The sequence below is a fragment of the Colobus angolensis genome, unplaced genomic scaffold (genome assembly GCF_000951035.1).
Source record: "Colobus angolensis palliatus isolate OR3802 unplaced genomic scaffold, Cang.pa_1.0 Scaffold149, whole genome shotgun sequence".
In the NCBI taxonomy this organism is placed as follows: Eukaryota; Metazoa; Chordata; class Mammalia; order Primates; family Cercopithecidae; genus Colobus; species Colobus angolensis.
In genome coordinates, this window is record NW_012114588.1 from 1,519,392 (window position 1) to 1,544,562 (window position 25,171).

Consider the following 25,171-nt stretch of genomic DNA (forward strand, 5'->3'; position numbering starts at 1 on the left):
CCAGGATGGTCTCGATCTCCTGACCTCGTGATCCGCCCGTCTCGGCCTCCCAAAGTGCTGGGATTACAGGCTTGAGCCACTGCGCCCGGCCGGAACACTTTTTAAGAGTCTGAGAGGTTGCAGTCATGGTGCCAGCCAGCAGTCCTCTTCACGTTCACTCGGTATTCCCCTTGACTGCCACTCATGCAAGGATGTTAGAGAACAGTGACACATTGACACATTTAATAGGTAAAAGGCTTGCTGAAAAACTCTTTAACACTAAAGTGAATTAAGCTTGACAATTGAATATGTCAGATGCTCTCATTTTAATTTTCACGTGAGGCTGGAAAACATTTTATCTGAAGAAAGAGGTTCTGCTTTTTCTTTCTTAATCAGCCTACCTTTTCCCTTGACATTTTACTCATTTCAAAAGTATAGTATGGGCCCGGCATGGTGGCTCCACCTATAAACCCAGTACTTTGGGAGGCTGAGGCAGGAGGATCATTTTAGCCCAGGAATTTAAGGCTGCAGTGAGCTATGATTGCACTGCTGCACTCCAGCCTGAGTGACAGAGTGAGATTCTATCTCAAAAAAACATGCTTGGCCGGGCGCAGTGGCTCAAGCCTGTAATCCCAGCACTTTGGGAGGCCGAGACGGGCGGATCACGAGGTCAGGAGATCGAGACCATCCTGGCTAACACGGTGAAACCCCGTCTCTACTAAAAAATACAAAAAACTAGTCAGGCGAGGTGGCGGGCACCTGTAGTCCCAGCTACTCCGGAGGCTGAGGCAGGAGAATGGCGTAAACCTGGGAGGCGGAGCTTGCAGTGAGCTGAGATCCAGCCACTGCACTCCGGCCTGGGCGACAGAGCGAGACTCCGTCCCAAAAAACAAAAACAAAAACAAAAAAAAAGCACTCTTTAAAAACAAAAATAAGGCTGGGCATGGTAGCTCATGCCTGTAATCCCAGCACTTTGGGAGGCCAAGGTGGGTGGATCATCTGAGGTCAAGAGTTCAAGAGCGGCCTGGCCAACATAGTGAAACCCTGTCTCTACCAAAAATACAAAAAAATTAAGCCGGGCGCAGTGGCTCATGCCTGTAATGCCAGCACTTTGGGAGGCTGAGGCAGGCAGATCACTTAAGGTCAGGAGTTCAAGACCAGCCTGGCCAACATGGTGAAACCACATCTCTACCAAAAATAAGAAAATTAGTTGAGCATGGTGGCACATGCCTGTAATCCCAGCCGCTTGGAGGGTGAGGCACAAGAATCACTTGAACCTGAGAGGTGGAGCTTGCAGGGCCTGGAGATCGCGCCATTGCACTCCAGTCTGGGCGGCAGAGTGAGACTCTGTCTCAAAAAATAAATAAATAAAAATAGAAAAATTAGCTGGGCATGGTAGCTTGCATCTGTAGTCCCAGCCACTCAGGAGGCTGAGGCAGGAGAATCCCTTGAACCCAGGAGGCATAGGTTACAGTGAGCTAAGATTGTGCCACTGCACTCCAGCCTGGGCAACAGAGCGAGACTTCATCTCAAAAAAAAAAGAAACAAACAAAAATAATGTTCTTGTTTCTTCCTTCAGAACATGTAAGTGGAAAGTGGTGAAGTTCTGCAATATCTAGCAAAGGGAGAAGGAGTGAGAAATCTTTCCATTAAATGTTGTAGGCTGCAGGGTAATTTTTGCTGTTGGTAAAATTGACTTTGAAATTTTACTAAAGACCTTAGCGAAGAGGAGTGGTAAGACTCCACACATTTTCTCACTATAGGCGTCAGTGACCATGTTGGCTTTGCAGAGCTCTTTTTAGAACCAGAGTAAGAAATAGGGAGCTCCTTGGGAATGAGAAGTAAAACTCCCACTTACTGAGTCCTTAATATAAAATGTTCTTTTTCTTTGGGGATTTTAAATCGTAACTATTTGCTTATTAAAGCGTTAGCGCATACGCTTGAGATTACCCTTTCCTTTGACGTTCATCTTGATGTAAAGGAGAAATTTCTCCCTAACTGCCAAGTGGAACCAATTGAAAATAATGTCACGTTAGAAGTCAAGACATTAACCAGACTCTTTAAGAATCAGGTTACCCAGTGTCTTCCAGATCATTTCTAGGGAATAACACTGTCATTATTCAGGGAACTCTTCCTCCAACTTCCCTATGTTCCACTAAAGCAAGACAAAACAAAACTGTATTACTTCAATCAGAAAACAAATTTCTTTGTTTTAATTATTTCTTACGCCAAAATAAAGAACTCTTTGGTTTTCCCTAGTTTTATTCTAGAAAGAAAAGAGCTTCCTTAGGGCTTTTTGTTGTCTTGGGTTTTTAATGCAGTGTGGTAGTTCACTGAAGCATAAGCGCCTTAGTTCTGCTCTTGTTTTGTGAGTGGTGAGAATTCCTTTTGGGTAAACCTGCATTTTAATGCTGTAGGCAGATAACATCTTTCATCCAAAGCTCCAGGGCAATGTTTGTACAATAGAAATGCTTGAGAATATCTAGGAACTGGGTTCCTAAGGCATGGTGCTGCAGGAGGAAAATATTATACTGGAAAACAGCAATAGAGGAGGTTAATTCATTTTCCTAACATTTTATTTCCCTTTGTTTCTTTTTGACTTTAAAAAAGGTCAGTTGATTGGATACTGTTTTTACACACGATGTTGCTGTGGCTTTGTTCACTGAATAGCCTTTTTCCATATGTTAGGTATGCACGTCATACCATTGTAAATATCTTTTTTTTTTTTTTTTTAGACAGAGTCTTGCTGTGTCGCCCAGGCTGGAGTGCAGAGACGCGATCTTGACTCACTGCAACCTCCGCCTCCTGGGTTCAAGCAATTCTCCTGCCTCAGCCTTCTGAGGAATTGGGATTACAGGTGTATACTACCACACCTGGCTAATTTTTGTATTTTTAGTAGAAACAGGGTTTCGCCATGTTGACCAGGCTGGTCTCAAACTTCTGACCACAGGTGATCTGCCTGCCTCGGCCTCCCAAAGTGCTGGGATTACAGGCATGAGCCACCATGCCCGGTCTTCCTGTCGAATAAGGTTTTAAACATGCAGCTGTAGCCACAGCTCTCGTGTTTATTAGTCTGGCATCACAGTCAGTACTGTGAGTGCTGTTGCTTAGACTTAGCCTATAAATATCCACAAATATCCATTACAGAAGCAGGCAAGGGCAAATGCGCTAAGCACCCAAGGCCACATTTGGAACCCACTTAGGAAGCATGCTATGTTCAGTACGGTAAAACCTTGGTGATTCAGTGGCTTCAACAAATGTTCTGTGCAGTAAGTGTTTTTCATGGAAATATTTCTGACTTGTCCTGGTGATTTTTCTGTTTCCTTATCTAAATCATCAAGAAGAGATTAAGTTGTTTAACTATATGAACATAATTTATTACCCAGTGCTGTACAGATCGCTAGAGATGCAGACAAATATGATGTGAGACCAAAGAGTGAATGACACCTGAGCCCGGCATTCCTCAGAGCTGAAAGAAGAGTTCCTGGTGTCCCTCTGTTTTTTGGATTTTTTTTTTTTTTCTCAAAGAAAGGGAGGAGGATTAAAGGTTTATCTCCTCAACCCGTCATTTCTGAACCATGAATCCACATTTCAAGTTCATCTTATATTAGGCCCGTAGAGTGGGGTATGGGAAGCACTGGACGCCAGAATGCCTACCTGCTGGCAGAATGAGTTGATGCTCCTGAGACTGGATGCTGTTTTGCACCTGGCTTCCCTGTTTTATTTATACTAAGTTTGCTACTCAGGCTTGAACAGAATATCCCTCACATTTTCTTAACTTACGGTGAACTGTTTCATAGAATATTTACTTGAAAGCCTGTTGATCGTGCTTTATTTGAAGAAAGAACAGTGAGTCAGCAAATAGCTCTAGACCTGGCTCAGTGAGTAGTGTGGCCTCACTTAGCTTCTCTGGTCTGTTGGAACGCAGTGGCGCCATCTTGGCTCAGTGCAACCTGTGCCTTCTGGGTTGAAGCGATTCTCTCGCTTCAGCCTCCCAAGTAACTGGGGCTACAGGCACATGCCGCTGTGCCCGGCTAATTTTTGTATTTTTGGTAGAGACGGGGTTTCGCCATGTTAGCCAGCTGGTCTTGAATGCCTGTCTTTGGTCCAGTTTTCTTATCTCTAGAATGGTTCCAGAATAAATGATTTCGCAGGCTTTTTTTTGGCCCCGAAGTTGTGCTAATGTGACTCACAGTTAGTATTTTCTCTAAGTTTCCCTCAGAGTTTTTAAAAATAGCTTTCTAGACAACCTCAAAATTGCAGCTGAAAACTGTAATAAAAATAAAAGTTGTACCTTACTCATTAAATCTCTTTTCTACAAAGAGATCATGTTCTGATTTACCCTTCAGATGGTAAGTAAAATTAGATAAGTCATATTAGAGTTGGCTGCAAAATGGTAAGAGGATTCCTAGACAGTAATTTTGCTTTCTTAGAGTGAGTTCTACAGTTGCCCCAAAATAGGGTGGCTTTAATATGACCAGATAATCCTCTACTCTGAAATAACCTTTTTCTGAAGGTGATCAACTAGGAAGAAATATTTTTGAAATATCTCATGTCAGTTTGTATTCCATAATCAACAGTGGTTTGTGGACCACACTGTAATAAGTACTAGTCAAGATACCTTGGTTAGGTTGGGTGTATCCCATTGTCCTGTTTGTTGAAGGTTTTCACTTTGAGAAGACTGTATAGATTTCTACCCAGCTATCTTTAATAGACCTTAAAATTATGTAGGTTATGCCATCAGCTTGTCTTATACTTGCCTATTTAAAATCATATGCAGGGTGGGACTGGGAGGAAAAGAAAAAGGAAAAAAACAGTCATTGCAAAAGCATTTTTTTTTTTTTTTGAGTCGGAGTCTCACTCTGTAGCCGAGGCTGGAGTGCAGCGGCGCAATCTCGGCTCACTGCAAGCTCCGCCTCTGGGGTTCACGTCATTCTCCTGCCTCATCGTCCCGAGTAGCTAGAACTACAGGTGCCCACCACCACGCCCGGCTAATTTTTTGTAGTTTTAGTAGAGACAGGTTTTCACCATGTTAGCCAGGATGGTCTCGATCTCCTGACCTCATGATCTGCCCGCCTTGGCCTCCCAAAGTGCTGGGATTACAGGTGTGAGCCACCATACCCAGCCAGCATTTTCTTTTTTTAAAGAGGTGCTCACTCTGTTGCTTAGGCTGGAGTGTAGTGGTGCAGTCATAGCTCACTTACGCAGAAGCATTTAACACCACTCTTAGTGATTGTTGAATAACTTTTGTGGTGCTTTATAGATAAACTATTGAAAACTTGGTCCTTGGCCTTCTCATTCCTTGTGGAATTGTGTGGATTTGTCTTGCTCGCTGGCCCTCTAGCATGACACTTTGGTTCTCTGCTTGTGGAGCGGCACGTGCACTGCATGGTAATCATTTCTGCTAAGGACTGTAGAGATGCCATTCAGGTAGCTGTTTAGCCTTTTAGCCTCTGTGTGTGTTCTGAAGTCTAATGAGAGCCATTTCAGGTGTTTTTTGTCACCTTGCCACCCCCAACCACAGACTTGTTCTAGCTTCTTCCACTTTGTAAGTGTAACTCTCTTCTGAAAAAGTACCTCCTACATGGCTGCCTTGATGTAAACCTTACTGATGCCCAGGTTCCTTCTTTAATCTGTTTTGCTCTTTGCCTGCCTTTGCTGCTGGTTGTTGTTCTTCATCTTTCTTTTTCTTTTTTTAAATTTTATTTTAAATCATCACCTCCTATTTGTTCCACCAAACTCATATACTACTTTGCTTTTGCAGCTGCTGCCTTGAATCTTCACTCTTGCTTTTTGCATGTGTTCCTTTGCCTTTAGTATGTTTTTTTGTTTTGAGGTGACATCCAATCATGTAATATTCTGGAAGTCCAAGAGATTCAGAAAGTCAAACACTAGACAACTTAAGGTTTATTGTATTACTCACAAGTCCTTTCCGTGTAGATATTTATGTTTTGGGGCCACAGACTTCTTTAGTGACCTGTTATATGAATCATACATTGAAGTGTTTGATGAACTATAACATATAACACTTTTCCTTGTTTTTTTTTTTTTTTGAGACGGAGTCTTGCTCTTTCGCCCGGGCTGGAGTGCAGTGGCTGGATCTCAGCTCACTACAAGCTCCGCCTCCCAGGTTGATGCCATTCTCCTGCCTCAGCCTCTGGAGTAGCTGGGACTACAGGCGCCCGCCACCTCGCCCGGCTAGTTTTCTGTATTTTTAGTAGAGGCGGGGTTTCACCGCGTTAGCCAGGATGGTCTCGATCTCCTGACCTTGTGATCCGCCTGCCTCTGCCTCCCAAAGTGCTGGGATTACAGCCACCGCGCCTGGCCTGACTTTCTTACTTCGTCTCCATGACCAGCATTTTCACCTGTTTTGGCATAAGCTCGTCCCACATTTTTGTACTCCTTTTCCTTCCATTATTTGTCTAGTTAACTGCTACTTGTCCTTCATTTCTCTGTCTGGACCTCACTCAGCCTTGATTCACCTATGTTACAGAGACCTATGAATACTCCAGTTCTAGCTCTTAGTACACTATTCTCTTATCTCCTACTGTATCCATTCTCAATCCTCAGACATACTGCTCTAGCAACACAATTATTTCTGGAAAACTCCAGGTACTTTCCCACTCCCAGCATACCCACATGGCAGCTTCTGCTCTTCTTTGATCTCTGCTCACATATCACTGAGTCTGTGAGGCCTGTCTTGACAACCTCACTTCAGATTGCTCCCTCACCTACCCTTCCCCTTGTGTTCTTTCCTTTTGTTGCTTTTTCTCTGGAGCACTTGCCACTATCTGACATACTGTGTACTTATTGATTAAAATGGACAATATCATGGCTGGGCATGGTGGCTCACATCCGTAATCTCAGCACTTTGGGAGGCTGAAGCGGGTGGATCACCTGAGGTCAGGAGTTTAAGACCAGCCTGACCAATTATGGTGAAACCCCGTATCTACTGAAAATACAAAAACTTGCCGGGCATAGTGGTGGGCAGCTGCAGTCCCAGCTACTCGGGAGGCTGGGAGAGGAGAATCGCTTGAACCCGGGATGCGGAAGTTGCAGTGAGCCAAGATCACACCACTGTACTCCAGCCTGTATGACAGAATGAGACTGTCAGACAGACGGACAGACAAACAAAATAAATAAATAAATACGATTATATCAGTCTCCTTACTATGATGTAAATCTTATGAAGGCAGAGATTTTGTTCTCTGCCATATCCATAGGTGCCTTGAACAAGGCTTGATATGTAATGGGGTTATATGTAAGTATTGAATGAATAAATCATCACTTACTTGTCTCTCTAGTATATAGTAACCTTCTTGAGAGCAGGAAACATGTTTTGGTTCTTTTAAAATTTAATTAAATTAAATTAATTAATTTGCTTATTTTTTAAATTTTACTTTATGTTCCAGGATACATGTGCAGAATGTGCAGGTTTGTTACGTAGGAATACATGTGCCATGGTGGTTTGCTGCACCTATCAGCCCGTTATCTAGGTTTTAAGCCCCGTATGAATTAGGTTCTTATATTTATATAAGTGTAAACACTCAGCTAGTGATTGGTAAATTGTCACTTCAGTGGCTGTATGCCTTCAGATGAGATTTAATACTAAACCTTTCTATGTTGACTATTAGGTTGTGTTCAGGAGGTTATTGTGTCATGGCGAAATTGTAGTGAAACAAAAGCAGTAAATACCTTTTGGGAACTTTATTCTTTTTTTTTTTTTTTTTTTTTGAGACAGAGTCTTGCTCTGTTGCCCAGGCTGGAGTGCAGTGGTGTGATCTCTACTCGCTGCAAGCTCCGCCTCCTGGGTTCGCACCATTCTCCTTCCTCAGCCTCCTGAGTAGCTGGGATTACAGGTGCCCGCCACCACACCCGGCTAATTTTTTGTGTTTTTAGTAGAGATGGGGTTTCACCGTGTTAGCCAGGATGGTCTCGATCTCCTAACCTCATGATCCGCCCACCTTGGCCTCCCAAAGTGCTGGGATTACAGGCGTGAGCCACCATGCCCAGCCTTTATTCTTTTATAGAAGTGGTTGTCAGAAAAAGTATCTTTCATTTTGTAATGTTAATACTACCCTTCCTCCTCTAACACACACGCATACATACATATAGACAGTCACTATTAAGGTTTTTTTTTGTTGTTTTGTTTTTTTGAGATGGAGTCTCACTCTGTCACCCAGGCTGGAGTGCAGTGGTGCGATCTTGGCTCACTGCAACCTTTGCCTCCCAGATTCAAGCGATTCTCCTGCCCTCCTGCCTCAGCCTCCTAAGTAGCTGGAATTACAGGTGCGCACCACCATGCCTTGCTAATTTTTTTTGTATATTTAGTAGAGACTGGGTTTCATTGTGTTGGCCAAGCTGGTCTCAAACTGCTGACCTCGTGATCCGCCTGCCTTGGCCTCCCAAAGTGCTGGAATTACAGGCATGAGCCACTGTGCCCAGCCTATTAAGATATTTTTATTAAGACTTGGAGGATTGGTTGGTGTGGTAGCTCACGCCTGTAATCCCAGCACTTTGGGAGGCTGAGGCGGGTGGATCACGAGGTCAAGAGATTGAGACCATCCATCCTGGCCAACATGGTGAAACCCCATCTGTACTAAAAATACAAAAATTGACTGGGCGTGGTGGGACGCACCTGTAGTCCCAGCTACTCGGGTGAGGCAGGAGAATCACTTGAACCTCAGAGGCAGAGGTTGCAGTGAGCCAAGATCACGCCACTGCAGCCTGGTGACAAAGCAAGACTCCGTCTCAAAAAAAAAAGACTTAGAGGATTTATTTGTTTAGGGTTGATTCAGTTTTAGGTCTAGTCTTTATGATTCTTACCTTACATATTAATAACATACAGAGCTCATTACTTTTAATTCTGGCCCGTTTCCTCAAAGGGCATGATTTGCTTCTTGCTTTTCTAGCATAGTTTGTTAAATTATAAGACTCTTGGCCGGGCACGGTGGCTCAAGCCTGTAATCCCAGCACTTTGGGAGGCCGAGACGGGTGGATCACGAGGTCAGGAGATCGAGACCATCCTGGCTAACCCAGTGAAACCCCATCTCTACTAAAAAATAAAAAAAAAAAAAAAAACGTGGCGGGCGCCTGTAGTGCCAGCTACTGGGGAGGCTGAGGCAGGAGAATGGTGTGAACCTGGGAGGTGGAGCTTGCAGTGAGCTGAGATCTGGCCACTGCACTCCAGCCCGGGAGACAGAGCGAGACTCCGTCTCAAAAAAAAAAAAAAAGACTCTTTGCCCCTTTAACTGTGCACTTCCTTCCTTAGGAATCAGAGAAGATCATTGCTGAGTTGAATGAAACTTGGGAAGAGAAGCTTCGTAAAACAGAGGCCATCAGAATGGAGAGGTCAGGAGGTTAAAATCTAGAAATGTTTCTAAGTTTTCTAGGGGATGTGGATTACTTTATAGTAAGAAAAGATAAAATGTAAATTAAAATGGTAGAATCTCCCCTTCTGAAACACAAAACGAAACCAAATAAAATGGACAGGGATTTATGGCCAGTTGAATTTATGCTTTGAAATGACATCTACGTATTTAAATATTCTCTAGGGAGTCACAGGTTTAATAGTTACCATATTACATGTTGCTAGGGATTCATAGAAAATAGAACATATTGGCCAGGCGCGGTGGCTCATGCCTGTAATCCCAACACTTTGGGAGGCTGAGGCGGGCAGATCATGAGGTCAGGAGATCGAGACCATCCTGGCTATTGGTGAAACCTCGTCTCTACTAAAAATGCAATATTAGCCAGACGTGGTGGCAGGCGCCTGTAGTCCCAGCTACTCAGGAGGCTGAGGCAGGAGAATGGCGTGACCCCCAGGAGGCAGAGCTTGCAGTGAGCCGAGATGGTGCCACTGCACTCCAGCATGGGTGACAGAGCAAGACTCTGTCTCAAAACAAAAGAAGGAATAGCCTTTTCTTTTTTATATTAATATGCATATCATTTATGAATATTGACTATCTCCAAAGTCAGTTGAGACAAATTTCTTATCTCAGTGAATATAACTTTGACAAAGCAAGTTTTAATTTATTTCGAATGTGATACCGCTTTTAGAAATAACTTCTCATTAATGATGAGAGATAAGCACATTATTTTATGTTTGCATTATTGACTATAAACATGGCCAGTTGTTTTTGCTTTGCAGGCTTTATTTTCCAGTTCATATTAGACTGATTTAATTGACAGTTTGGTATTAGTATTCTGATTTACCTGTTTTTTTCCTAGAGAGGCTTTGTTGGCTGAGATGGGAGTTGCCATTCGGGAAGATGGAGGAACCCTAGGGGTTTTCTCACCTAAAAAGGTAGGAAACAATGTTGTGAAACCTAATCAGACAGAGACACTTTTTGTTTGTCTTTGTTACTGGGGCACTTCATGTCTTTCAGGACCTACTCTGTCTCCCCCTTATTATCTTGATACTTGCCTTAATTTCAGATATTTCTGATTTCATCTTGGAGCATGGTCTTATAGTACAAAGGCAGCCTTTTTTTAAAATGCCTATCTTGTTTACGATTTACAAAAGACAAAACCTAAGGCAATATATCTGTAACTTTTGGCCATGATTCAGTTTGTTTAGTCATCTTTATTTGTTACTTTCTCTTCAATTCCCAGCCTAACCTAGCATACTTTCAGTTTTGGCTACTCTTTCATGTAGATTTTCCCACAGAAGTCGTCTACCCTGCTTTATAACTTTTTGGAACCAATTTCAGCTGTACAGGTTTGTGGAGAATAATACTGCTTCCATTTCCCTCTGCAATTTGTATTATAGACAACCCTTGTACTGAGTAAAGCAATTCCTTTCCCTGTCCTTCTAGACTCCTCTGCTTCCTTCTTCATTTTTTAAAAAGTGTCTCCAATAGTTACCTTCCTTTTTACATAATCATAGTTAGAACGTAGTTAGGTAGCTTTTAGCTAATTAGAATAGTAAGGGTATTTTTTGTTTTTTAATTAAACTAAGTTGCAGCTTATTGTTGGATACTGGAAAATGGCTGTCACATGGTTATTTTGTGTGCTTATGTGTCAGAGAATAGGAGAACATATATTGATGTACAAAAGCATGATTTTATGCTACTAGTAAATTATCCTTTATTTCAAGTGACCTTACATTGGCTATTGGAGACTTAAACATCTTTATGCCTAGGTTCTGATGATGATCTCTCTAAGTTAGGATACAAGGGGTGGTGAGTTTTGAATTGGTACTTTTATGTGATATGAAATCCCATGGTTTTCGCTGCAATTCTTCTGGTTAGGTTTTTTTATTGTGGCCACATAACTTTTTGTTTTCTTTTCAAATTCCAATGTGTTATTTTCAACAGAAAAGACTGATGTAAAGACATTTTAGATGCATATTGTATAATAGAACAGTAAGTGTTTTATATGTTTATATTATGAAAGGTTAGTGGTTTCCACAGTTTTATTTATTTATTTATTTTATTTTATTTTTGAGACGGAGTCTCGCTCTGTCACCCAGACTGGAGTGCAGTGGCTGGATCTCAGCTCACTGCAAGCTCCACCTCCCGGGTTTACGCCATTCTCCTGCCTCAGCCTCCCGAGTAGCTGGGACTACAGGCGCCCGCCACCTCGCCCGACTAGTTTTTTGTATTTCTAGTAGAGACGGGGTTTCACTGTGTTAGCCAGGATGGTCTTGATCTCCTGACCTCGTGATCCGCCCGTCTCGGCCTCCCAAAGTGCTGGGATTACAGGCTTGAGCCACCGCGCCCGGCTTCCACAGTTTTAATAGTTTTCCTTCAGTAAGACATGCATTTATTCAGATATGTTACTTATGATTATATAGATTTTAGCAGTTACAGTTTTGGTGGAATTTAATTGTGCCTATGCATATATCTAAAGGTATTTTATAACATCTTACAGTGTTAAATCTGTGAGGATTTTTTTTTTTTTTGAGATGGAGTCTCGCTCTGTCGCCAGGCTGGAGTGCAGTGGTGCGATCTTGGCTCACTGCAACCTCGCCTTGCGGGTTCAAGCGATTCTCCTGGCTCAGCCTCCCGAGTAGCTGGACTGCGGGTGCGTGCCGCCACGCCCAGCTAATTTTTGTATTTTTAGTGGAGACAGGGTTTCACCATGTTGACCAGGGTGGTCTCGATCTATTGACTTCGTGATCCGCCCACCTCAGTTTCCCAGAGTGCTGGGATTACAGGCGTGAGCTACCGCCCCTGGCTGGAAAATTTTTATTATAACAACTAGTGAATATATTATGGCGTTTAACATAAATCATAAATAACTTGAACAAATGTTGAGATGTAAACTGCATGGAATTCCAAAGTGAGATCTGTGTTTCCAAAGCTTTTTCTTACTTTAATTTTTGCTTTAGCTTTCTAGACTTCTTCATGAAAGGAAGGGATATACCAGTGACCGCATCCAAACTCAGTCTTAGGACCTGTTTCTGAGATTCCATTTTTCAAATCATGATGTGCTTTAAGGAATGCTACCCATAAAGGGCTTTGACTTTCTCAAACCAGTCAAGTTCTTCAACTACAAAGGTGGATGCTAGTTGAGAAGATGTGGAGGTTTTTCAAATTTCTCTTTAACCGTCTTTTATAGTCCCTTTTCTGACCCCCTCATCTGACTCTTCTTTCATTCTTCTGCATTTGCTGGCACTCTCTTGAGTAGGTTTTGGCTTCAAGACCATGTGACTTATTTTTGGATTCCAGTGGGGTATTTTCACCGAAGAAGGTTGGTTTTTTTAAAAAGATTTTAGAAATATTAGAGTTAGATGAAGAAGATTGTTAGAAGATGTTTATATTATCGAATATCAGTAATTTTAATTTTTTCTTTAAAGACTAATAAACTAAAGTCTTTTAAGGTAAAGACTAATTAATAACTGGGATCATAGAAGAACTGATAAAAATTATAGTGGGAAGTAGTAGGGGGATATGAGGACATTTTAATAAAAGTAAATATTTCTTGAGATTTTTACCCAGGTATTTACAAAAATTATAATTATTCCATTCAGAGAATTTGCCTGTCCTCATTTTTTCCTTGTGCTTTGATCTTATCAAAAATTGGGTCTTTTTTTTTATTCCAGAACTCATGTTTTAAAATAGAATGCCAGGCACAGTGGCTCACTCCTATAGTCCCAACATTTTGGGAGGCCAAGGAGGGTGGATCACTTGAGGTCAGGAGTTCGAGACCAGCCTGGCCAACATGGTGAAACCCTGTCTCCACTAAAAATAGAAAAATTAGCCAGGCGTGGTGGCGAACACCTGTAATCCCAGCTACTTGGGAGGCTGGGACAGTAGAATCAGTTGAACCTGGAAGGCGGGGGTTGCAGTGAGCCAAGATTAGGCTGCTGCACTCCAGACAGAGTAATACTCTGTCTCTAATTAATTAATTAATTAATTAAAATAGAATGCATTGGTTCCATTTGGTGAGGCCTAAAGAGAGTGCTTTCTCTTCATTATGGAACCGCAACTAGGGATAAAAAGAAATCCCTCTCTAGGCTCTGTGGAGAGTTGGAGAAGCCTGAACTCCTGTAGGCCCGTGTTGTTACCACAGCTCTCTCGTGGTGCCCTGCTCCAAATTGATCATCTGTAATCTTTTTCAGACCCCACATCTTGTTAACCTCAATGAAGACCCACTAATGTCTGAGTGCCTACTTTATTACATCAAAGATGGAATTACAAGGTATATTTCTTTCTTGTTTTGGTCACTTCATGTTTTTTCCCCCCTCTTAGATAATTGAATAACTAAAGGGAAGGAGTTGAAAAAATTTCTGTAATGATTTGCTGTATTTTTTATCTGAAATAGTTACAAACTATCCTCTCTTTCCAAATAATGCGTTTTTGCCAGTGGAGCCAGTTAACATGTAGTTTTTCTCTAAAGACCCTAAATAAATTTTTTTCCTTTAACAAATATATATTCCTTAGGGATTTTATTTGACTCATGTCTTTTTATAATGCTGTATGAGTTACATTGGTGTATCAGTGCTCCTTGTTTCTTATTCTGATGTAGAGAGGTTGATCATATGTGAGCATAGAATTCGTAGTTGAAAGCTTCTGATGCAACAAGGCAATACCTTTTTTGTACATACCAAAGGATATTCTTTGGAATAAAGAGGTTCATTGTTTGTAGTGCTTTCTGTGTCTGAATTTCCCTGGGAAACACTTTTCTCTTGTGTTCAGGGTTGGCCAAGCAGATGCTGAGCGGCGCCAGGACATAGTGCTGAGCGGGGCTCACATTAAAGAAGAGCATTGTATCTTCCGGAGTGAGAGAAACAACAGCGGGGAAGGTGAGCATTCCTGGCTGGAGCTTCAGCAACAAACTTTTCATTTTATATTAGGAGAAATCCTTAAGACTTTGTATTCTCTATCAGTAATTCTTTCTTATATAATCTAGTTCTGAAAAATGGAGAGACATAGGCTGCTTATGAATGCAGAGATGGACAAGGCTACTTTACATGAAAATAGCTTGGACAAAAGAAGCCCTTTTGTTACTGCCAAGAACTGAGAAGGACATAGGCAATTAGGCTTGGTCTGGAATGTTAATTATTTAATAGAAAAGTAAGAAAATAGCAAATATCCTGGATAACAGGAGATTTGAAGGACATTAAGTCTTAACCCAGCAGAATTTATTTTTATCTAAAAGGGAAGAAAAACTCAGTCTTGATTTTTGCCTGGGTGATTAACAAAACAACAATTTAATGATATTTTTGTGTTACATAATTCACTCATTCCCTTATCAAAATACTAGCTTTTCAATCTTTAGTTTCTGGTTATTACCTATGTCTCATCCTTACAATTTCTGATAGTCTTGAGTTTTATTGACTGAACTGTCAGAGATCACTGAAACTAGTATTTCCTATCATCTTCTTAGGTTTATCAAATAGAGTTAAATGTTCCTGTGTTAGCCATAGCCCCAGAGAGCCTCTTCCATTGGAACTAGTTCTGGTACCCCAAAATGAACTACTGTGTAGACAACTTCAGCCACTTGATTGATTGCATGGATTTATTCTACTTACCACAAATCCTGATAAGCAACTGCTTTCCATTATTTGATTCCAGTGGTTTGTGATGATAACATTAGTTTGTGTTCCTCTTAGTTATCGTGACCTTAGAGCCCTGTGAGCGCTCAGAAACCTACGTAAATGGCAAGAGGGTGTCCCAGCCTGTTCAGCTGCGCTCAGGTGAGACTGGGAGAGTTTTGCTGTCTTCAGCAATGTGCACATGGTTTCTGTGACCACTCTAATTTTTGGCTGTTTAAAGGATAAAGTAAATAGTCAGCATTAGGATTTTTGTTCTTGTAAAAACAACAGCTCTGAAAGCTGTCTTTTCACATTAGGGAGGGGTGAGGTTATTCAATATATACTATATATTTAAAAAATTATTTCTTAACCCTATTTTTCTGTTTTGTGCTAGGAAACCGTATCATCATGGGTAAAAACCATGTTTTCCGCTTTAACCACCCGGAACAAGCACGAGCCGAGCGAGAGAAGACTCCTTCTGCTGAGACCCCATCTGAGCCTGTGGACTGGACATTTGCCCAGAGAGAGCTTCTGGAAAAACAAGGAATTGATATGAAACAAGAGATGGAGAAAAGGTAATGCACAGTTACGCAGCCCACATGACTGTTTCTTCTTTTAAACATGGAATATTATTAGCATTCTTGAATTTTTTTTTGTTTGTTTTTTTTTTACTTCTAGGCTACAGGAAATGGAGATCTTATACAAAAAGGAGAAGGAAGAAGCAGATCTTCTTTTGGAGCAGCAGAGACTGGTAGGAGTCCTGAATCTGCTAAACTGTTGGGAAAAGGGCAGCTTGTTCCCATACTTTCCCTGTTCCGCAGAGCAGCACTCACCCAAATTGCTTCTCTCAAGGATACCAAGCACTATTCTTTGATTTCCTTAATGGAGAATGAACTTAAATCTCCAGGTAGCCTTAGCCTGAAAAAATAGTCCATAGAGGTACTCTTTTGGGCTTTTTATGTCTTAAAGCCAAATCTTTCTATTACAACCAAGTGCTTTTTAAGGAAATAGAACTTTTCTGGTAGCCTTTGCCTCTTGATAGTGGTTTTGGAATTTGTATCAGTGGTGGTTCTTTAAATGATAATAACTCTGAATATTGAATTTGGTGGGAGTTTGCCTTGGTTTTGTTTCTGATCACTTGATAGTACTAATTCTCTGCTCTTGGGCTGACTTTGGGATTGTTCTTATGCTGGGCAGATTTTTTTTTTTTAAGTTAAACTGTGTCTAAAAGTGTTGCTGCACAGTTGCATGTGTTACTCCTTTCCTGTTCCCCTGCATGGAGTCTGAATTCTCAATCAGGTTCTCAGTGGCATGTGTGGTAGCGGTGGGAGCAGAGGCTGCATACCCAGCCCGGACAGGACAGAAGGGCTGCTTCCTTTGAGGGAAGGAGGATTTGGGTGAACAGCTGGAAAAAGTCTGTTTAAGGTCCCAGCTATTGATATAATACTAATGGCTTCAGCATTTTATAATGGTAGTTGATTTCCAAGATTTGATAGAAACTGAAATCACATGAATAAATAAGTTGATCCATTAGTTAGATTTTCATTTCTAAAGCCAACCAACCAACCAATTTTGGTTAACAAAGCCGTGGTTATAAGAACCTTTTCAGCATTCATTTGATATGTAAGAATAAAGTATAACTAACCTTTGGATACTGTGGATGCAGTTTAGGAAGTTCTCATTTTTTAAGATTCAGTCGTATCTTTCTTTTAAGGTAAGGGGGTATTAGGGAGAAAGTTCAGGCACTGGCTTCTTACCTTAGTATAAAATATAGCAAGTAAACTACAGCCTTGTAGTCATGCTCTGTGCTTTGGAAAAGAAGGGGCTAGTGCTAAGTGGGCCAGAAAAACGAAGGACTTGAGCAAAAGCAGCCTTTTCCAGAGCACCTCAGTTCTCAGGCATGGGCATGGATTAAACCAGTTAGTTATCTTGTAAATTATAGTAAAGCCCTAAAAAGAATGGATTATAAGAATAAATCAAGGGTTTGGGGCAAGATAATAGCAGTGTTACCGACAGAGGCTCTTTAGGAGGCCTTTTTAGCATTAAGTTTTTAATGAAAATGGAAGGGACTAGCTACAATGTGATTAGTGGCTTGTAAGGTTTGTGACACAAGAAGAAGTCTTTTATCTTAATAATGTAGTACATTCTAATAACATGCCTCTGATGGTCTGTGAGAGATCAAACGAGGACAGGTGTAATTAAACTCTATTATTAACAATAATGCCTTGTATTTGTATAGTGCTTTATAATTTACAGAGCGTTAACATCCATCAATTTATCTGATCCTCAAAACAACCCTCTTTGTTTATTTATGCATATGTATAAGTAAAATATGTAATGTTACCTCCAGTTTATAGTTGAGGAAACCAAAACTTGGCTGGACGTGGTGGCTCACTCATGTAATCCCAGCACTTTGGGAAGCCAAGGCAGGTGGATCACCTGAGGTCAGGAGTTTGAGACCAGCCTGGCCAACATAGTGAAACCCATGACTACTAAAAATACAAAAAAGTAGCTGGGTGTGGTGGCAACGCCTGTAATCCCACCTACTCAGGAGGCTGAGGCAGGAGTATCCCTTGAACCCAGGAGGTGGAGGTTGCAGTGAGCCAATATTGCGCCATTGCACTCCAGCCTGGGCAACAAGAGCGTAACTCCATCTCAAAAAAAAAAAAAAAAATTTAGATACTGATTGACTAAGTCTGAGTTGGGACCAGAGTGTGCATTTCCAACAAGCTCCTAGGTGATGCCAGTGCTGCTTATCCTGGGACCTCATTTAGAGGAACTAGGCACGGCAGAATAAGGATGCCTGGTGCTGTCCCTAACCAAGAGTCGGTGTTCATTCTGTGCCCTAAAATAAAGATGGCCTCTAAATAAAGAGAAAGTGAATGTCTAAGACGTATTCCGTTTCTAGGGAATGTATATAGCCTGCAGATAATCAGATTCTGGTTGTTACTTGCTCTGTGTATCTGAAAGCAAGCCAGGATTTCAAGAGCAGCTCCTTAAAGCAAGGAACTTGCTTTCCTCTCAAAGGTCTGTCTCTTCCACTTTCATTTCTTGACTTAAGGGAGGAGCTGATTTCTAACACTTTAGCCTGAAGAATATCTACCAGTAGTAATACTGAATGTTTTTATATATTACCCTGTATTGGTCAATTGACAGATATATTTCTAATGCACTCCGTGAATAAACATTGAGAGAATGCAAAGGAGTTACTAATCAGTAAATATTTATTTAATATTTACCATATGTAGTCATTTTTTGCATAATGTCAGCATTAAACAATGGAATTCAGGCTCATGTGTTTTCTATTCTGATAGTTCCCAAATGCCTCACATTGTTAGGGTGCTGAGCATTTTCTTCAGTTAGTGCTCTAGGATACCCTGGTCCTTTCTCTGCTTGCTTTTTACACTCAGTTTAGGGATCTTCCCTCTTCTTATTTGCATAAGTTCCTTGCAGAGTCTCTTTAGGAGGCCTACTTTGCATTTGGCATTTAATGAAAGCCGAAGGATAATTTTGTGACATGTGAATTGACCAGACCTCAGTAGCTTTTCCAACTCCTTAATAAATGAATCTAAATATTTTAAAAATTTGGCCGGGCACGGTGGCTCACGCCTGTAATCCCAGCACTTTGGGAGGCCAGGGCTGGCAGATCACTTGAGGTCAGGAGTTTGAGACCAGTCTGACCAACATAGTGAAACCCTGTCTCTACTGAAAATACAAAAATTAGCAGGGCGTCGTGGCGGGCGCCTGTAATCCCAGCTACTTGGGAAGCTGAGGCAGGAGAATTGCTTGAACCCAGCAGGCGGAGGTTGCAGTGAGCCAAGATCGTGCAATTGCACTCCAGCCTGGGCGATAAAGCTAGACTCAGTCTCAACAAAAAATAATAATAATAATGTAAATAAATATAAACATTTCTTTTTTTGACATGGAGACAGGATTTATATCATATAAACTTTGCATATAGTTTTTAGTATCACCATCAATATGTGACAGAGGGATACATTTGAACTTTAAAGAGGACGTATTCTACACAGTCAAAATGGCAGCATTTTAAAAAGAAAGAAAATGACGGCTGCTAGATTTAACTTGAGTTCTTTTAGATTTACGTAGACTTATTTATATTTTATTTTAGAGTTTAAAGATAACTTTTGTCTCTTAAACATGATATTAAAACAATTCTTAGAATATTTGTCATTTCCTGAATTAGGTAATATTCATTTCATCCTTAAGCAATTTGAAGAGGAAAAGAAAAACAGCCAGGAAAAAAGTGATAGTTGTTAGTTATGTGGGAAAGAATCAGAGAGAATTTGTTTATGTTCTGTAAAATTCAGTTTATACATATTTGCAAAAAATCCTCTTCAGGAGTCAGACATAGTTTTTTCTTTAATATTTATTAATGTCATATTTATCACTTAAAATTAGCCATTCTGATTTTTAAAACTAAAAATGAAAAGAAAAATTAATGTAGAATCTGTATAAATTTAGCAAGCTTTTGTTGCTAAGTTATCAAACAGGTGGGAGTTATAAATGGACTTAGTACTCATTTGTAGGTCAATAGAAATGATACAAATCAGTGGCAAGGTTTTTAAATTCAGAGGCCAAATTATTATTATTATTGTTGAAAGTTACTTTTTCGTTCCTTAGTAAGTGACTATACAGGCAAATCTTTGGTTTTGTCAGGTGTGGTGATGTGTGCCTGCAGTCCCAGCTCAGGCAAGAAAATCACTCGAGCACAAGTGTTTGAGACCTATTTGGGTCCCTGTCTCAAAAAACAAAGCAAACAAAGAAACAAACAAAAACAACAAACTTTGGTCTAGGAGGCAAGGTACTATTAGTTTCAAGCAAACAAACTCCTCTAGAGATATTTTTGGTAACCACAGTGAGTAAAAGATTGACTATGAAGTAACTATTTTCATTTACTAGGCTGCCCTGAACTGCTCATCTATGAGTTGAGGTTTTTTTTTTTTTTTTTTTTTTAAGTGAAAGCATGTTTATTAAGAAAGTAAAGGAATAGGCTGGGTGCTGGCTTACCCCTGTAATCCCAGCACTTTGGGAGGCTGAGGCGGGTGGATCACCTGAGGTCAGGAGTTCAAGACCAGCCGGGCCAACATGGTGAAATCCCATCTCTACCAAAAATGCAAAAATTAGGTGGGCGTGGTGGCAGACGCCTGTAGTCCCAGGTACTTGGGAGGCTGAGGCAGGAGAATCACTTGAACCCTGGAGGTGGAGGTTGCAGTGAGCCAAGATTGGGCACTCCAGCCTGGGCGACAGAGCAAGATTCTGTCTCAAAAAAAAAAAGTAAAGGAATAAAGAATGGCTACTTCATAGGCAGAGCAGCTGAGTATTTTCTTTTCCCAGCAACTTTTATCTCCCGGATAGAAATTCTTTCTAATTCCACTTATTATTTGGAATTCTAAATCCAACATTGCTTTCATAGAGATCTATATTATCAAGATTTGCTTGTATTAGTTAAGAGCTATTGGTTATTATCCAAACAGCCCTTGAAATTACGTTGTTGTGAAGTCAGGCTGCTGTTTTAGCGCTAGGTAAGGTTTTCTGAAAAAGAGGCAATGGTGCAAAGACAGCTGGAAAGACAGAGTTAAAGGTACCTTTTAAAGTGGATCAATTTTATGTAACCAGAGTATAATCTTTGTGTTTTATGTGTATATTGGAAGAGTTGTCACTTAAAGTGATACTCCTCAAATAGTTAAAAATGTCCTGGGCTTTCTAAACAGAAAATATCTCCAAGTTGTACTTATTAAAATGTGACTGGGGGAATTTTAAATTATATTCAGTGGAAGTATATTTGCCCATCTTAATTTTTGTTCTGGTAATTTATTTCTCAAAATTTTGGAGGTGAAGTATTTATTGATTTGTGTGTGTGAAAAATAAGCAAAACACACCCGCTATGAGGATCCTTTTAAAAAAAAAAAAAAAAAGAGGCTTTCTGGTTATCCAGATAACACACTTTAATTTTACAATTGAAATGGATAAATTTAGCATGACAAAAAATAGCAAATCCTCTGCTCATGGAAAGGTGATTTTCAAACCCTCTTGTCTTACAGAAGAAAACGTTTGGTTGACTAAGAACTGACATGGTCTGCTAATAGGGATTCTTAGCATTTTTAACATCATCCCTGTTTGCTTCTTTTTCTACATTCTCATCTTCTAACTTTTTTCTAGGGCTGCTCTTTTTAGTAAAGCTAAACCAAACCTGGCGTTCTACAGCCTTACTAACCTTTGTTAATCCGCCTGCTCGTCACATCTTTGTATGGCATCTGTGCTCACTCATGGGGGAAAGAGATTCTGGAAGAAGCAACAGCAATAACCAAGGCAAATGTGGGGAAGTGTCTGCATGGGTTGTTAGCATGATGTGTGGGGCCTAGCTTTTACTTCATTTTCTTCAGATAGTGAGGTCGTTGAGGCACGCCATTTGAATAATTTTGAATGACCATAGGGTGACAAACTCACCCCTGTTGTCAATTCTCCTAAGAAATTTGGTGACAAATTTCATCACTTAAGCCAGAAAGTGGAAATTTGGATTAGGGACACCAAATAAGCAAATCTTTATGTTAATAGAAATGTACATAGGCATATGTCTTAATAGACTTCTACATTATTGAGGGGTTTTTTGTTTTGTTTTGTTTTTTAGTTTTTTTGGTTTTATTTTTAAATTTGGTTAAGGCTTTTTTGCTTGCTTTTTCTTCAATTTAATTTTCCTTTTTTACATTTTAATTTTGGTTATTTTGGGGCCATTTTTTGATTTTGTTTTTTCAAAGGACGCGGATTCTGATAGCGGGGACGATTCTGACAAGAGGTCGTGTGAAGAGAGCTGGAAACTGATTACTTCTCTGAGAGAAAAACTACCTCCCAGCAAGTTGCAAACCATTGTTAAAAAATGTGGCCTCCCCAGCAGTGGGAAGAAACGTGAACCAATTAAAATGTATCAGATACCCCAAAGAAGGCGCTTGAGTAAAGATTCCAAGTGGGTCACGATCTCAGATCTTAAAATTCAGGCTGTCAAAGAGATCTGCTATGAGGTTGCTCTCAACGACTTCAGGCACAGTCGGCAGGAGATTGAAGCCCTGGCCATTGTCAAGATGAAGGAGCTTTGTGCCATGTATGGCAAGAAAGACCCCAATGAGCGGGACTCCTGGAGGGCAGTGGCCAGGGACGTCTGGGATACCGTCGGTGTTGGGGATGAGAAGATCGAAGACGTCATGGCCACCGGGAAAGGCAGCACTGATGTAGATGACCTCAAGGTTCATATAGACAAGCTGGAAGATATTTTGCAAGAAGTCAAAAAGCAAAATAACATGAAAGATGAGGAGATAAAAGTCTTAAGAAATAAAATGCTCAAAATGGAAAAAGTCTTGCCACTGATTGGATCTCAGGAACAGAAAAGCCCAGGAAACCACAAAGCAAAGGAGCCTGTTGGTGCTGGTGTTAGTAGCACCTCTGAGAATAATGTAAGTAAAGGAGACAATGGAGAACTTGCAAAAGAAGAACGTGTTTCCCAGCTGATGAATGGGGATCCAGCTTTTAGACGTGGACGTCTGCGTTGGATGAGACAAGAGCAAATTCGGTTTAAGAACTTGCAACAGCAGGAGATAACAAAGCAGCTTCGTCGGCAGAATGTACCTCATAGGTTCATCCCTCCTGAGAACCGGAAGCCCCGCTTCCCCTTTAAGAGCAACCCTAAACACAGAAACTCTTGGAGTCCTGGGACACATATCATCATAACAGAAGATGAGGTTATAGAGCTTAGGATTCCAAAAGACGATGAAGCAAGGAAAGGGAATAAAGAAGAGAGCCAAGAAAAAGGGGGTAAAGGAGCTTTTAAGGATCCCCAGTTTCCATGGGGCTCTCAAGGAATGAGAAGTCAAGATCATATCCAAGTTAGCAAGCAGCACATTAATAATCAGCAACAGCCACCTCAACTACGTTGGAGAAGCAATTCTCTCAATAATGGCCAGCCGAAAAGTACGCGCTGTCAGGCATCTGCCTCTGCGGAGTCATTAAACTCCCACAGTGGTCACCCCACTGCTGATGTGCAGACTTTCCAGGCAAAGCGCCATATTCATCAACACCGTCAGTCTTACTGTAATTATAACACTGGAGGTCAGTTAGAGGGCAGTGCGGCCACTTCCTGTCAGAGGCAGACTGACAAACCCAGCCACTGTAGCCAGTTTGTGACACCTCCGCGGATGAGGAGACAGTTCTCAGCACCCAATCTCAAAGCTGGTCGAGAAACCACAGTATAAATCAGTTACTGGTCAAACTTGAAATCATGGTGGAAGAAACAGACAGTGTTAGCTCATGATTTGATTTGGTTCTACCTTTGGCCTTGAGTTCTTATTATTTACATTATAAATATTAACTGGTTTTATATTGTTAAGACAAAACACTGGTAAAAGTTTCAACACCTCCCTTTTGCTTGTATACCATAAATGGGCAGTTTGTGAAATTTTGGATAAAGCATCAAGAACTCCTTTTTCTGAAACATTCTTCCTTTTTAGTGCCTAGATAATTAATATACTTACTTACACAGACTTGTCCCATCTTGATGTAAGTTTGTTATGTTTTTATAATGCCTATAAATTAATCTGATATCCAGAAAGACCTGCCTCTTAGTTTATGCAGACATTCAAAAGAAGAATTTGATAAGCAGAATTAAATGTCTGTTATTCTTCATAAATGTTAGAAGTTGGTTTAAAAATAATAACACACAACTGGGTGGGCACAGCTCTGGATTTCTCATCCACGTCTGTTCCCTTTTTAAAATATAATTAGAATTTTCATAAGCCAAAACTAAAGGTCTTCAATCATATCTTGCCATACATAGCTTTGCATCTTCCACAGAACTTCCACGTCTTCTTTTATTCTGTATTTTACAAGAAACTCAATGTTTTTTTTTTTTCTTTTGAATGTGTCAGAATATGTATGAAGTTTGTCATACCAGAATCTATAAATTGGCACTGTGTCTGGGATTCTGTTTGTGGTTTGCATTTTGAAGTTCAGTGTGTTATTTGACACACATGCACACAAAGTGAACTATTCACCAAAATCATGCCAACAGAAATACCAGCAAAAAACTTGAATAGTTTGTAAGGAGGTTATTTGGCCTAGAGAGGAAAGAGGTGGGACATGGGGACAAAGCTACAGCATATGGCTCTGTGGTGCTGCTTTTTTCCAATAGTTGATGAAATAGTGAAATAAAAGTTAACTTTGGTTGGGCTTGGAATAAAGGAGATAATACATAATAAACTATTCTTTGGTTAGCAGTAGTAATGCTCATAGACACTCAAACAAGGAAGGCGAAGTCCTGATGATCGATCATTTATTGTATCAATACCTCATTTTATTTGGTTATGGTCTCAGTTTGCTTCACTGGAGAATCCACTAAGAAAGATGGATTTTAATGGGAAGAAAAGAATTATTTTTCTACATCGTTCCTCATCTCTTGAGTTTGTCAAAAACTTTTCTAAGAGGCAGTGTGAAGAGCCAGAGATGTCTGAAATTGCCTGACTTCATGTTCTGGAAGATTCCTAAGTCACATGAAATCATCTATCAAACACTTGTCTTCCAAATGTTGTGAAAAACTACAGCCAAGATAGCAGTTAGCATTCAAGGAAGCCTTAAAGATTGTGATTATGTTTTTTTTTTCCTTTGCGTGTGGGCACTGTGCTTTATTAGAACACATTATTTTTAATCATAGTATTTTTTCTTTGCCTCTAAGAAAATACTTTCTTAATGCACAGAAAGTTGCTTCCAATTAATATTTTTTCCCCTTAAAAAGAGAAGCTTCGAGGGATATTTTTGCTTTCATAGCTAGAACAGTTGAAGTCTTCAACTGAGGTTTTATGGCAGATGAGACATGGGTAAATGATGTCTGTAATGGGTTGACTTACTGAGATGACAATCTCCTGTGCCATTTGGTTTGAATGTACTTGAGAGGCTGCTTCAAATCAGTCACTTCAATGCATTTTGTGTAAACCCGGTTATCCTTTTTTATTCCTCTTTAGACATAAATGTGCTAACTATTCCTTTCTAGACACAATTTATTTTCTAAGATTAAAAATAATAATTGCGCCGGGCACGGTGGCTCAAGCCTGTAATCCCAGCACTTTGGGAGGCCGAGATGGGCGGATCACAAGGTCAGGAGATCGAGACCATCCTGGCTAACACGGTGAAACCCCGTCTCTACTAAAA

General features: G+C 40.5%; 2 protein-coding genes across 2 annotated transcripts in view; both read left to right on the top strand.

Moving 5' to 3' along the window:
• Positions 1–25,171, top strand: part of KIF1B (kinesin family member 1B) — a 187,697-nt gene that overhangs the window by 62,593 nt on the left and 99,933 nt on the right. The window contains exons 13-19 of the mRNA XM_011935843.1: positions 9,251–9,330; positions 10,210–10,285; positions 13,547–13,626; positions 14,124–14,230; positions 15,041–15,124; positions 15,357–15,537; positions 15,641–15,713. Of these exons, the coding sequence (XP_011791233.1) occupies positions 9,251–9,330; positions 10,210–10,285; positions 13,547–13,626; positions 14,124–14,230; positions 15,041–15,124; positions 15,357–15,537; positions 15,641–15,713 (681 nt within the window). The remainder of the gene's footprint in view (positions 1–9,250; positions 9,331–10,209; positions 10,286–13,546; positions 13,627–14,123; positions 14,231–15,040; positions 15,125–15,356; positions 15,538–15,640; positions 15,714–25,171) is intronic.
• On the top strand, positions 21,538–25,068 carry LOC105507341 (kinesin-like protein KIF1C). Its single transcript, XM_011935786.1, has one exon. The coding sequence runs from the start codon at positions 21,901–21,903 to the stop codon at positions 23,221–23,223; it is 1,323 nt and encodes a 440-aa protein (XP_011791176.1). The 5' UTR covers positions 21,538–21,900; the 3' UTR covers positions 23,224–25,068.

Bases quoted from the DNA above. Each gene is read 5' to 3' on its own strand.
- LOC105507341 (XM_011935786.1), top strand. From the start codon at position 21,901: ATGTATCAGATACCCCAAAGAAGGCGCTTGAGTAAAGATTCCAAGTGG.